At 34.6% G+C, this 12,367-nt stretch overlaps 3 protein-coding genes across 3 annotated transcripts in view; 2 read left to right on the top strand and 1 right to left on the bottom strand.

Moving 5' to 3' along the window:
* Nucleotides 1-12,367, bottom strand: part of LOC141337866 (uncharacterized) — a 287,141-nt gene that overhangs the window by 124,647 nt on the left and 150,127 nt on the right. The gene's annotated exons all lie outside the window — the stretch shown is intronic.
* Nucleotides 1-12,367, top strand: part of LOC141338689 (uncharacterized) — a 227,801-nt gene that overhangs the window by 101,825 nt on the left and 113,609 nt on the right.
* The window catches only part of LOC141338675 (NACHT, LRR and PYD domains-containing protein 3-like), a 102,274-nt gene that overhangs the window by 16,718 nt on the left and 73,189 nt on the right, over nucleotides 1-12,367 (top strand). The window contains exons 3-10 of the mRNA XM_073844281.1: nucleotides 1,147-1,251; nucleotides 4,648-4,704; nucleotides 5,177-5,261; nucleotides 5,417-5,612; nucleotides 5,704-7,534; nucleotides 8,352-8,522; nucleotides 8,851-9,024; nucleotides 9,911-10,087. Coding sequence (XP_073700382.1) covers nucleotides 1,147-1,251; nucleotides 4,648-4,704; nucleotides 5,177-5,261; nucleotides 5,417-5,612; nucleotides 5,704-7,534; nucleotides 8,352-8,522; nucleotides 8,851-9,024; nucleotides 9,911-10,087 — 2,796 coding nt within the window. The remainder of the gene's footprint in view (nucleotides 1-1,146; nucleotides 1,252-4,647; nucleotides 4,705-5,176; nucleotides 5,262-5,416; nucleotides 5,613-5,703; nucleotides 7,535-8,351; nucleotides 8,523-8,850; nucleotides 9,025-9,910; nucleotides 10,088-12,367) is intronic.

Raw genomic sequence — 12,367 nt, 5'->3', positions numbered from 1 at the left:
TAAGAAAACAAAACCTTAACACACATTGTTTTATATTTACAAATGCTTTGCAGAATTTCAGAGCTTTATAACTTCATGATTAAAAAAATGACATACAAATATTTAAAAAGTAGCTAATAGATGATAAATATTTGAGAGCTGAAAATCAAAATCACCATTTACAATCTAAACCCAGTTTACAGTTGCTCTTCAGCACTGAGTATGTAGATACTTGAATAAATGATTCCACATCACATGGTTTTTAGGTCATAAATGTATATTCAGACATTAAAAATGTCTGCACACTTAATTTAAAGGGATCATATGATGCTTTTTTAATGTTTTCATTGTCCTTTGTATCTGTTTGGGTACGATCTTCAAAGTTACAAAGGTCATAGCCTCCTGCAAAGTGATTTGTTTTATCTAACAGACAACACTGATCCAGAAATGCATAAAATGCCTCGACTGAAGTCCAAATATTACGTTCACAAATGTCTGCATCACAATGTGAAATATTAACTTAATGCTGTCCAAAGGTTTACTCAAAGGTTTCCAGTGAGTTGTAGTGTTGTCGTCATGTTGTGGAGACGCTGTGTTCTGATGAGAAAGTAAACCCGCTTTGTTTAGAATCAGTGGTTAAGATTGATTTATCATGCTGTAAATCACATCTAAATAACTGTATTGTATGTTGCCATTTCAAGACTTAAAGTTGTTACAGTAAAGTACGATTATAACTTTATGAAATTGTATCTGAAAGGCAAGAGAGTTGCAAAATCAAACCTTACCACTGTAAAAGTTCAGCTCAGATTGGACTCGGGGTCAAACGGATACAGTAATTATTACAATGACATTGATACTGCTATTGTTGCACCCAATAAACAAAGTGATGAACATAAAATAGCATCATATGGTCCCTTTAATTGAAGTATGCTAACAGCACTGTGTAGCGCTGACAGTTCTGCTCTTCATTTTAGTCAAAACAGAAAATGTTCTCTTCAGTTAGATCAGAAATACTTTAGAGAATTTTTTTTAATAAATGCGAGTCTGACTCTGTAAATGAGAATGACTGCAATCTTTAAAACTCTGCAAACGTTTCTGTGAAGGACTAGGGAAAATGTGTGCCAACATAACTTCTTGTAGTAAGTTTTTTTCTTTCTGTGTCATTAGGGTAGGATCAGGCTCACATGTGTCCAGCTCTGTGTCTGTGAAGAGTGACCATTCAAAAGATGAACCCCCGGTATTCAGTAAGGAAACACCATCAGCTACTGACAGGTATTTCATTTGGTTTGTGTTACGTCATATCATTAGCTTATTTATCCACTAGGATATTTGTCGTAGAAATTAAGTAAATTACACCAGATGGCTCTGGATTGCTCTACCGTGGCGCGTACAGTGTGTGTCAGAAATGAAAAGCTCATTTCCCATTGCCATATCTAAATGACAGCCATGGAGACTGGACAATACATAGAAAGGATGGTATCGAGTGTACCTTACCAATATGAGTCGGAGTCTGATGATGAAACGGTTTAAGTGGCTGATCGACAACAAAATTACCCCTTGATTACACCGAGTGCGTGTGGTGTGGCGCAATAAAATACAATAGAAAATATGATGAGCAATTCCAGTGTTACAGACGGGACATTCAAAGTCAAAACCTGAAATATATTTTTTTTACCAACATATTGAACCATCTCTTTATATTTTTCTAAACCCCTTAAAATAGAGTCCAGACATAAAAAAAGTCCCAGTCTAAAACACTGTTTTATATTTAAAATGAGTGAAATACACGTGTGTTACGGACGTGACAAAAAAGTCACGGGTTTCTGGGAGAGAACATATTTTGTAGAATTTCTGCGATTTACAGTGCACAAACCAGAAGCAACAACATCTGCCGAATTGACAAGGGTTGGCTATTTACAAAACCTAAAATTTCTATTTTGTTTAAATTTTCGTTTTTGTGTTTCAGAGGAAGAAGCTGCGTTACGGACGTGATCATTCTGAAAGCGGAATTTATCCAACTACGGAAATGCGTATAAATTCTTTACAAACTTTAACAGAGACGTCTAGTAGTAAATGATAATCATTTAAGCCATTTAACTAATTAATGTACAGAAAAAATATTTAATTCCGTTTTTAATTGGTTCCTTTAAAAGTAGACATTTTAGCAGCACAGATAGGGACACAAGTTATTTGAAACAATTGTGGATTCAAATCGCAATTAGAATGTAATCAAACTTCTTAAAACGTAGTATCTGCTGCAACGCTGAGACCTATATTTACAGTCACTGGCTGCAACGGTGGAAGAAAAAAAAAGAGGAAAAAAACTGGATCGAAAAATGTTTTCCAGAAACGATTCCAGATTTAGGGGGGCCAGTGGAGAGGCCAAGTGTGCTGACGCAGGGGCACTGGCCCCCTCTGGCCCCCGCCTAGAACCGCCACTGTTGCAAATCTCGACCAATGTTTTTTATGCAGCAAACAGAGTTGTAAATGTGAAAGAAGTTAATGTGCTTTCTAAAAATCTAAACAATTAGGACATTATGTTTTAAATAAATGTAATGCATTACATACTTGATTTATTCCTTTTAATGGGATAAAGGCTGAAATGCCAATGTATACGATTTTTTTTTTGTGAAAAACCTGTATCTGAACTGTAAATCATGTAATTTTATTGCTTAATACCGTACATCGTCCAACCCTACTCATACTGTTCATTTTACTTGTGCAGCTCTTAAAAAGGTTCATAAATTGCCATTGATATAAAAAAAATCTGCAGATACACTGTAAATAGTGAAATAAAATTAATTCCTTGATATTTGTTGATATTTATGTATTGAAAATATTTTGATTGACATTTAGACTCCTATCTAATTTTATATATATATATATATATATATATATATATATATATATATCAGATATACGTCAGAGAATTGTTGAGTTCTATGAAGAATTATACAAAAGTGAGTATGTGGAAGATAGACTATTGTGTGAAGATTTCCTGAGTGATTTACTGCAGGCAGAGGAAACATCTAAAGCGAATTTAGTGGCACAGTTAACAGAAAATTTGTTACATGAGGCTTTGGGATGGGGTAGTGGAAATGATCAGAGGAAAATTAAGAAAGTGGAATTGGCTACTCCCTAGAATGTCATATAGAGGACGCACACTTATAATTAATAACTTGGTGGCGTCCACCCTGTGGCATCGTCTGGCATCACTTGAACCACCTTTGGGTTTGTTATCAAAGATACAAGCATTAATTGTTGATTTATTTCTGGAGCAAATTACATTGGGTTCCAAAATGTGTTCTGTTTTTATGACAAGATGAAGGGGAAGGGCAAGGGCTTGTTAACCTAGAAAGTAAAATGACTTTTAGGTTACAGTTTGTGCAAAAATTCCTTTATCTTGAAAATAACACATGGAGGGGTGGAGCAAGTCTCATATTGGAGAGAGTGGGAGGAATAGGACTTACTAAGAATCTCTTTTGGATCAAGTGTGTGCAACCTTTAGTGAGAGGAGCAAGGCTGGACATTGGTGAAAAGTCTTTCTTTGGAATAACCAAAAGCTTGAGAAATGCGAAAGTGGTCACCTTGGGACAACAGTTGAACATTTGTGGATGTGACTTTAACAGAATTGATGTAGTGTCTGGGGAAAAAATCAAGGAGGATAGCTGGAGCTTTGTTGGACAGAGTTGAAGGATGTTTAACTGTAGAAGAGATGAATCTGACAACAGAACACAATAATGGACTTATACTTGATAAAATGACTCTTCCCCAAAAATTCCCCAGATTTTACACAAGAAGCATTTTCTCACTCCTTGTTTAATGATATGAGAGCAAAGGGTTTTTAAAATAAGCTCAATTGTGGAGAAAACATTTTACGATATGAGTGTTAGAGTGTTAAATAAAGATAAATTATATAGTAAAAGAGTCATCCCCTGGAAATCACACTTTGGTGTTGATGAGAATTGTAAACCTGTATGGAGAATATTAAATAAACCACCATTGACCAAAGTTACTGGAGATTTGGCATGGAAGCTATTACATGGAATTGTTGCTGTGAATGCATTTGTAAGTATTATTAATCTGTCTGTTTAAAGTAAGTATCCTTTCTGTGAAAAAAGAGAAACAGTATTTCTTTTTTTTATTCTTTTTTTTTTGTATTGCAGCAGATTAAATATGCTCTTTTTAAGGCATCTTGGAGGTTTTAAGGTTGTTTTTTCAATGCTGGTTTCAATTATGGTTTTAAGTATTGGAAAGAAAGTATAAAAAGGGACGATTATTGAATTTTATTGTTGGCCAAAGAAAGATTGCAATTGTTCTAACTAGAAGCAAAAAAAGTAGAAAGGAAGAAAGGTAATTATGTTGATGTCACTTTTAGAAGTCTAGTTAAAGGAAGAATAGGACATGAATTTTTGTTTTATAAACATAATGAATAATATTCAGGGTTTTAAAGATGTATGGAACTATGAAGACTCTTTGTGTGTTATAGATAATGATTTATTTTCCTCAAGCTGTATTGAATAACATATTTAGTGTTTTGTGTGGTTTTTAATTAAGATGGATTGTATGATCTGTTGTTAAAATTGTTAAATAAAGTAGTTTTATAATTCAAATCTAATTCAAATTCAAATCTGTCCATCTCTCCCCCTCTCTTATTTGTGTCATTAGTGTAATATCAGGCTCCCCACCGATATTCAGTGAGGAAACACCATCAGCTGCTGAAAGGTATTTCATGTATGGCACTAGTTATTTCTCCACTGGGATATTTTTTGATAAATTAACTAAACAAAACAACAAATCATCATAATCCCAAATCCAAATTCCTTTTATTGAAGTCGGTCTAGAGCTTCTTTCCAGTGATACAATTACACAGGCAGCAGCAAAGAGGAGTAAATTCACCATAGAGACATGCTTTTGTCTGTTCAGTTACAATTTACAGCATTAAACCATTCAAAACGAGACTGAATACATTTTTTTCTGCAGTTTGCATTAATAGTTATATCCTTATAGGACAGAAAATATTGCAACAAGAGATTCTGTTTTTACTTAAAATTTCTACTTAAATAGAACCTTCTCTTTAACAACATAAAATTATAGCTGCAGCATAAATAGCTGATGCTTTTGTGTTTGATAAAAAAGCAAGGTTACTGTAATATTTTGCTTTAAACGCATTTCATTTTATTCTCCATTTTAACAGGCTACAACATGAAACATTAGATTCAGACTTTCAGATTAACAGAAACCACAAGAATTTCACAGACAAACTCTCTGGAATCTTCCAGGTAGGAAAATATTTTCATAAATGTTTAGATTTATAACAAACAAATTGGTTACTAGACAATATTTCTTGTTTCTTTTACAAATATTTTTAATTACTGACTGCATAATTAGGACCAAATATGGATGCGGATTTGGTTCAATTTTTCTTGGTTTGTAGGATCTTGAGAAGAAAATAATCACATTTCTGAAGAAAGAACTGGACAAGTTTAAGAAAATATTACAAAAAGATGATATACAATACATTGTGGAGGATTTTAATGAGAACAGATGCAGTATCAAAGAAGCAGCTCTTGATCTAACACTCCACTTCCTGAGAGAGATGAAGCAAGATGTCGAGGCTGATACTCTAGAAGGTAAGAGACTCATGACAATTTGTCAGACTGTCACTTATAAATATAGGAGAGAAAATAAGATTAAAATATAGCTATATTTTTTTCTGTTTAGATGAGCTGATCTTCATACATCAGCTAAAATGTAGCCTAAAGAAGAAGTATCAATGTGTGTTTGAAGGAAATGCAAAGCAAGGTGACTCTACACTTCTGAATAACATCTACACAGATCTATATATCACTCAGGGTTGTAGTGAACAGGTTAATACTGAACATGAGGTAAGACAGATTGAAGTTGCTTCCAGACGTCATGAATCACAAGAGATACAGGTTGAGTGCAAACATTTATTTGAAGCACCTGAACAAGACAAGCAGATCAGAACTGTACTGACAAAAGGAGTTGCTGGCATCGGAAAATCAGTTTCTGTGCAAAAGTTTGTTCTGGATTGGGCCGAAGGAAAAGAAAATCAAGATATCAGCTTCATATTTCCTCTTCCATTTAGAGAGATGAACTTAAAGGAGCAAGAAAAACTAAGTTTGATGGACCTTATAACTCAGTTTTTTCCTGAGACAAAAGGACTTAAACTTACAAGAAAAAATAAATTCAAAGTCTTGTTAATCCTTGATGGATTAGATGAATGTCGACTTCCTGTAAATTTTCAGGACAATGAGATGTGGCTTGATGTTTCATCACCAGCCTCTCTGGATGTTCTCCTGACAAACCTCATCAAGGGAAATCTGCTTCCTTCTGCTCTCATCTGGATCACCACCAGACCAGCAGCTGCCAGTAAGATTCCTCCTGACTGTATCGACCGGCTGACAGAGATACAAGGATTCAATGATGCACAAAAGGAGCAGTACTTCAGAAAAAGAATCACAGATGAGAATCTGGCCAAAGAAATCATCGATCATGTTAAACAATCAAAGAGTCTCTTTATTATGTGCCACATCCCAGTCTTCTGCTGGATTTCAGCCACTGTTCTTCAGAACATTTTGGGGGAGAAAAGATATAATGATGTGAAAAATAATCAGGCTGATGACACCTCCAAAATACTGCAGGATTTAAATACTGAAGACACTCCTAAGACTCTGACACAAATGTACACACACTTTCTCAGATTTCAGATCCAGCAAAGCAGACGAAAGTATGATGGAGAATATACACCAGATGTTTCCTGGGATAAAGATGCCATCTTATCACTAGGGAACCTGGCATGTCATCAGCTGGAAAGAAACAATGTGGTCTTCTATGACACAGACCTGAAAGCCTGTGGTATTGACATCTATAAGGCATCAGTGTATTCAGGCGTGTGTACCCAGATCTTTAAGGAGGAAACAGGGATTGTTCTTGGTAGCATGTACTGCTTTGTTCACTTGAGCATTCAAGAGTTTATTGCAGCTCTTTATGCACATCTGTTTCTAGACATAAAGAAGAGAAGTATATTTGTTCATGACTCTACAGAACAGGAAAACAAAAGTGAAACCATGATTGATTTGCTCAAGACTGCAGTGGACAAGGCACTAGAGAGTGATAATGGACACTTGGACCTTTTCCTTCGCTTCCTCCTTGGTTTGTCACTCCAGTCCAATAGACAACTCTTACGAGGTCTGTTGACACAGGAAGATGACAATGAAGAGAGCAAAAAGGAAATAGTTCAGTACATCAAGCAGAAATTTGAAGCTAATCTGTCTCCAGAGAGATCCATCAATCTGTTCTACTGTCTGAATGAACTGAATGACCAAACTCTGGTGAAAGACATTCAGACCCACCTTAGCAAAGGAAGTCTTTCATCTGCTGATCTTTCACCTGCCCAGTGGTCTGCTTTGGCCTTTGTGTTGTTGACATCAGAGGAGGAGCTGGAGGAGTTTGAGCTTCAGAAATTCAAGAAATCAGATGAATGTCTCATCAGATTATTGCCAGTAATCAAAACCTGCAAAAGAGCTCTGTAAGTTTTTGGTTTTCTTCTGAGAAAAAAAATATATATATATCTGGGGTTCCATGCATCCTGGAAAGCCTGTAAAATTAATTACAGATTTTTTTTAGTCCTGGAAAATATGTGAAAAATGTAATAAATATAAAATGTCATGGAACATATTGTTGTTCTAGAAAATTATAAAAACATGTTTGTTTGTTTAGCTGATAATGAAGAGTTTTTTTTTTAAAAAAACAATTAATGTTAGTGGCAGAAAGTGCTCCATTCAGGGTTGTTGAGGTTTGACATTAGAAAACTATTTTGAATGTTGATGGTTAGTTCATCAAATGTCCACACAAATGTTTGCCATGATTTATTTTAATGTATAATTCCAGCTAGGGCTCAACAATAAAACATATGTGATTGTCATGCACATCTTGTCAGTAAAGCTGGTTCTATGATTAGTAGTAAAGAATGTGCATTCAGATGGCTCAGCATTTAAAAAACAGAGCCGTAAATCAACAACAAGCTACACAAAATTGAGTTCTTAATTGCAGATGAATCGCATTCGAATATGATTCATCTGCAATTATTAACTCAATTTTGCGTAGTTTGTCAGTAATCTATAGTAATCTATCAGTAATTGTTGTAGCCAATGTTGAGCACATGATCACAATGGTAAAAGTGTTTAATCAGAATTCACTCAATCATTTTCTTTGAAGCCATGGAACTAGTACTTTCAAATGTATAATTTGTTGTATTTAAAGCTATAGATTAATTTATATATTTATTATTTGTATTTAGCAAATGTATTTAATCTAATTATTCTGTAATCGTATTTCGCACATAGGCTAAATGATTGTGGCTTAACAGACAAAAGCTGCTCAGCTCTGGCTACAGTTCTTGGATCAGATACCAGTCTAAAAGAGCTGAACATGAGCAATAATAATCTGCAAGATTCAGGAGTGAAGCTGCTCTGCACTGGACTGGAAAATATGAAGTGTCATTTGGAGATACTGAGGTAAGTTGTGTTACAATAGACCAAAATTGAGCTCAACAAAAACATAAGTTGAAAACTAGACATAGACAATGCACGAGACTGTATGTTATGCATTGAGGTACTTTTATATTTATGACTGCCCTGGTGTTCTTTTTTTATTTGATCTGCTATTGACACTGTCCTTAGCCGTCACATGTGCTATACCTTTTACAGAATGTATTTCGTTATGTTCAACATGCATATGATGGTTCATTTGTATCTGTGATCATGCATATATGTTTGTATATATACTTGCAAATCAACAGCTAGGATGTTTTCAGACTAATTTTTTTTTTCATTCTGGTTCTAGGCTTTCAGACTGCAGTATCACTCAAGAAGGTTATAAAGCTCTGGCTTCAGCTCTAAAATCAAACCCTTCACACCTGATAGAGCTGGATCTCGCAGGAAATGATCCTGGACAATCAGGAGTGAAGGAACTCAGTGATTTACTACAGGATCCAAACTGTCAACTGAAGACACTGAGGTGAGACAAAATGAAATAATGCAAAATGCTTAAATTATGTTTTTTTTTTTTTTGGTTTTGTTTTAGCTATGCAAGAATCTAAACATTTGTTGCAGCAGAATGATCATGTGAGATTGCAGGTTTTGGTGTATTGATAATCAAAGTCTGCTTTATTGTCAGTTCTGCCATATGTACAGCACATACATACAGAGAATTGAAAATGCATTACTCGCGAACCCTTGAGACAGAAAGAGAGTTAAGCTTCCTGACAGTTTGATAGATGAAGCTAGATGGATGGCTTTCAGTCTGTCTTTAGAATGCTCTCGATGGTGTCTCTAGAGAAGGTGCTTGATGGGGGCCAGGGCCCAGGCTCTTCTCCATTTGCGGGTGAAATAAAGACGCTGCTGTGTAATTTAAACATTACTTAACTGTTTCTGAATACACTGTTAATTGCCATCAAGCTCAGATTCACTCAGTGTATCTCTACTGCAGGCCTGTGAGTCTGCAGATGATCAAAAACATTTAGTTTCACAAGCCAGTTTTCTCTGTGTTGACATTTCTCACTCCTTTTGAAAGATCTTAAGGCTTTTAATTGCACACTGTATTTGTAAACTGAAAATCATGATCTAGTGATGTTTTGCTGTTCTGTTCTGTGGAACATTTCTGTTCTGTTTGATTTAGGACTAGTGTCCCCCTAGTTTCTTTCAAATAACTGTGACTATTAGACTTTGTTTTCAAATATTTATGTATTTATTTGTGTATTCAAATGTTCGAAAGTTTTACGATTTCTAGATCTTGATTTTAGAATAATACAGTTTTTTTTATTGTGTCAGTAATTTTTGTAATGCGATGGACCTATAAATCATTAAGAACTGAATTAAATCTTGCTTCATCTTCTCTTTTGCAGGTTTTTGGGTCCTGCTGCAGATGAAGCCTGTCAGTATGTGACTGGAATTGTGGGTAAAAACCTGCTTCTCCTGAGAGAGCTGAATCTGAGTAAACATGAACATGAACTAGGAGACACACGAGTGAATCAGATCGCTGCTCTACTGCAGGATAAACACTGTCAACTCAAAACACTGATGTGAGTATTGTTAGTTTATTTCAAATGTTACATTAATTTTAATAGAAATGACAAAAATTCTAAATTTATTTATGTATTTCTACATTTATTTTTGCATTTTGTTTTGTGCATTTGTGCATTTCTACATTTCTTTCTGTATTTCGGTGTCCGTATGTTTATAAGATAGGCAGTCCTAACCTCTCTTAATGCAGGATTACACAGGACTGTTATCATTACAGCTGTACTATTGTGGATACTACTAGTACCATTTATGTATTTTTACATGTATTTATGCATTTACTTCTGCATTTTTAATTCATATTTAAGTAATTTCTGATCCTCCATACTGTTGCTGTGGCTTACAAAAATGGCATAAAACACTAAAAGCACTACATTTGGATGTGTATACTTTAAATGTTTTGTGCTGAACTATATTTTTTGTCTTATCTATCATATGCTGATACCTCATTAAAAAAAAATAAATTCATAATAAATATATAGTTTTTCATAAATGCATTTTTAGTGCTGCACTTTGTGTGTGTGTTTTTTTATATGTAGTAAGTATGGATTTATAATTTTTTTGGAGAAGTTTGGATTTCTAAAAGATTGTAAAATACAAATGTACCTGTATACTAATGTCTAATTTTGATGCAGTATATACTGTAAAATGTAAAAATTGAACAAGAGCATTTTTAGAATCAGTGATCAGTATCTGCCTCAAATGTGTAGTCCAGTGGTTGTCAAACTTTTTATACTAAGTTCCATGTCATAAAATATTTGGCTCTCCAAATACTACCATAATGACCAGCATGTAGTAGATCTAACTATTCAGCTACAACTTTGCATAGTTCAAAACAATGCAGTTTTATTGTTGTTAGCCACCTAACATTATAAATACACAGTTTGAACATTAACACTGCACAGTGTTTACAAACAGGTAAATAATAAATAATAATAATAAAAATGATTCATTTTAAATGTGTTGTACCTAAAAGTTAAAAAAACTGTACAGTACATGTAAATGAAAAAAAATATTTAGAATAAAAATTTAAAACTTTACTCAAATTAAGATTAAATTAAATTGTATTGCATTTTAACATGAATTTATATTTAATTTGGTGATTCCTCTGCGTACCACTAGAGGGACCCTTAGTACAAATACAATGGTACTCATACCACACTTTCTCCATGTTACCTGCACACAGTTATCACAATTTATTTATCAGCAATAATCAGGATGACACAAAACACATTAGTATGTTGATCACCATTTTTCTTCCTCTTTTTATCTTCAGTCTGTCTGGATGCAGAATTACAGAGGAACAGTGTCTCCTCCTGACTTCAGCTCTGAAATCAAATCCATCACACCTGGTAGAACTGAACCTAAGCAGAAATAACCTAGGAGACTCTGGAGTGAAAAACCTCAGTGATCTACTGATGAACCCACAATTCAAGCTGGAGAAACTACAGTTAGTACAGTTAAAATGCATTTATATTAATACAAAAAGTCTAAAGTTATATTGTTTAAAGCAGTGCATTCTGATTGTGTACATGCAGAAATCATTCACTCAGTCTCTCATGCTGATGGTGAAATAAACATGATGATAGTGATATTTTCTATTTCTTTTCTTATTTTTTGCTCTTTTTACCATCACAGGTTAAGATACTGTGAAATGACAGATGAAGGTTGTTCTGCCGTGACTTCAGCTCTGAAATCAAACCCATCACACCTGAGAGAACTGGACCTAAACTGGAATAAACTAGGAGACTCTGGAGTGAAAAACCTCAGTGATCTACTGATGAACCCACAATTCAAGCTGGAGAAACTAGAGTTAGTATCATTATACTGTACAACAGTTACAGTGACAGTTAATGTTTGCTGTTTAAAGACCAATGGACCCAAGTTACAATATGTAGCATTGCATATTTCAGCCTTTTCCATTCATCATAAATTCTAATTAATTTTTACATTCCAAGTATTTAAAACTTGGATCTACATTTAGATTTATTCACATAGCTAATGCTTTTATTCAAAGCAACTTAAAATTTAAGAAATTTAAGAGTCAGACTTGTAACTTGAAAGTTGCGGGTTTGAGTCTCAGGTTTGGCAGGGATTGTAAGTGGGAGGAGTGAATAACCAGCGTTCTCTCCACCCTCAATACCACGACTGAGGTACCCTTGAGCAAGACACCGAACTCCAAACTGCTCCCTGGGCATTGTAGCAATATGGCGGCCCACTGCTCCAGGTGTGTGTTCACACTGTGTGTGTGCACACATGGATGGGTTAAAAGCAGAGCACAA

This window comes from Garra rufa, chromosome 7, assembly GCF_049309525.1.
Source record: "Garra rufa chromosome 7, GarRuf1.0, whole genome shotgun sequence".
Lineage (NCBI taxonomy): Eukaryota > Metazoa > Chordata > Actinopteri > Cypriniformes > Cyprinidae > Garra > Garra rufa.
This window is presented reverse-complemented; position numbering and strand designations above follow the sequence as displayed.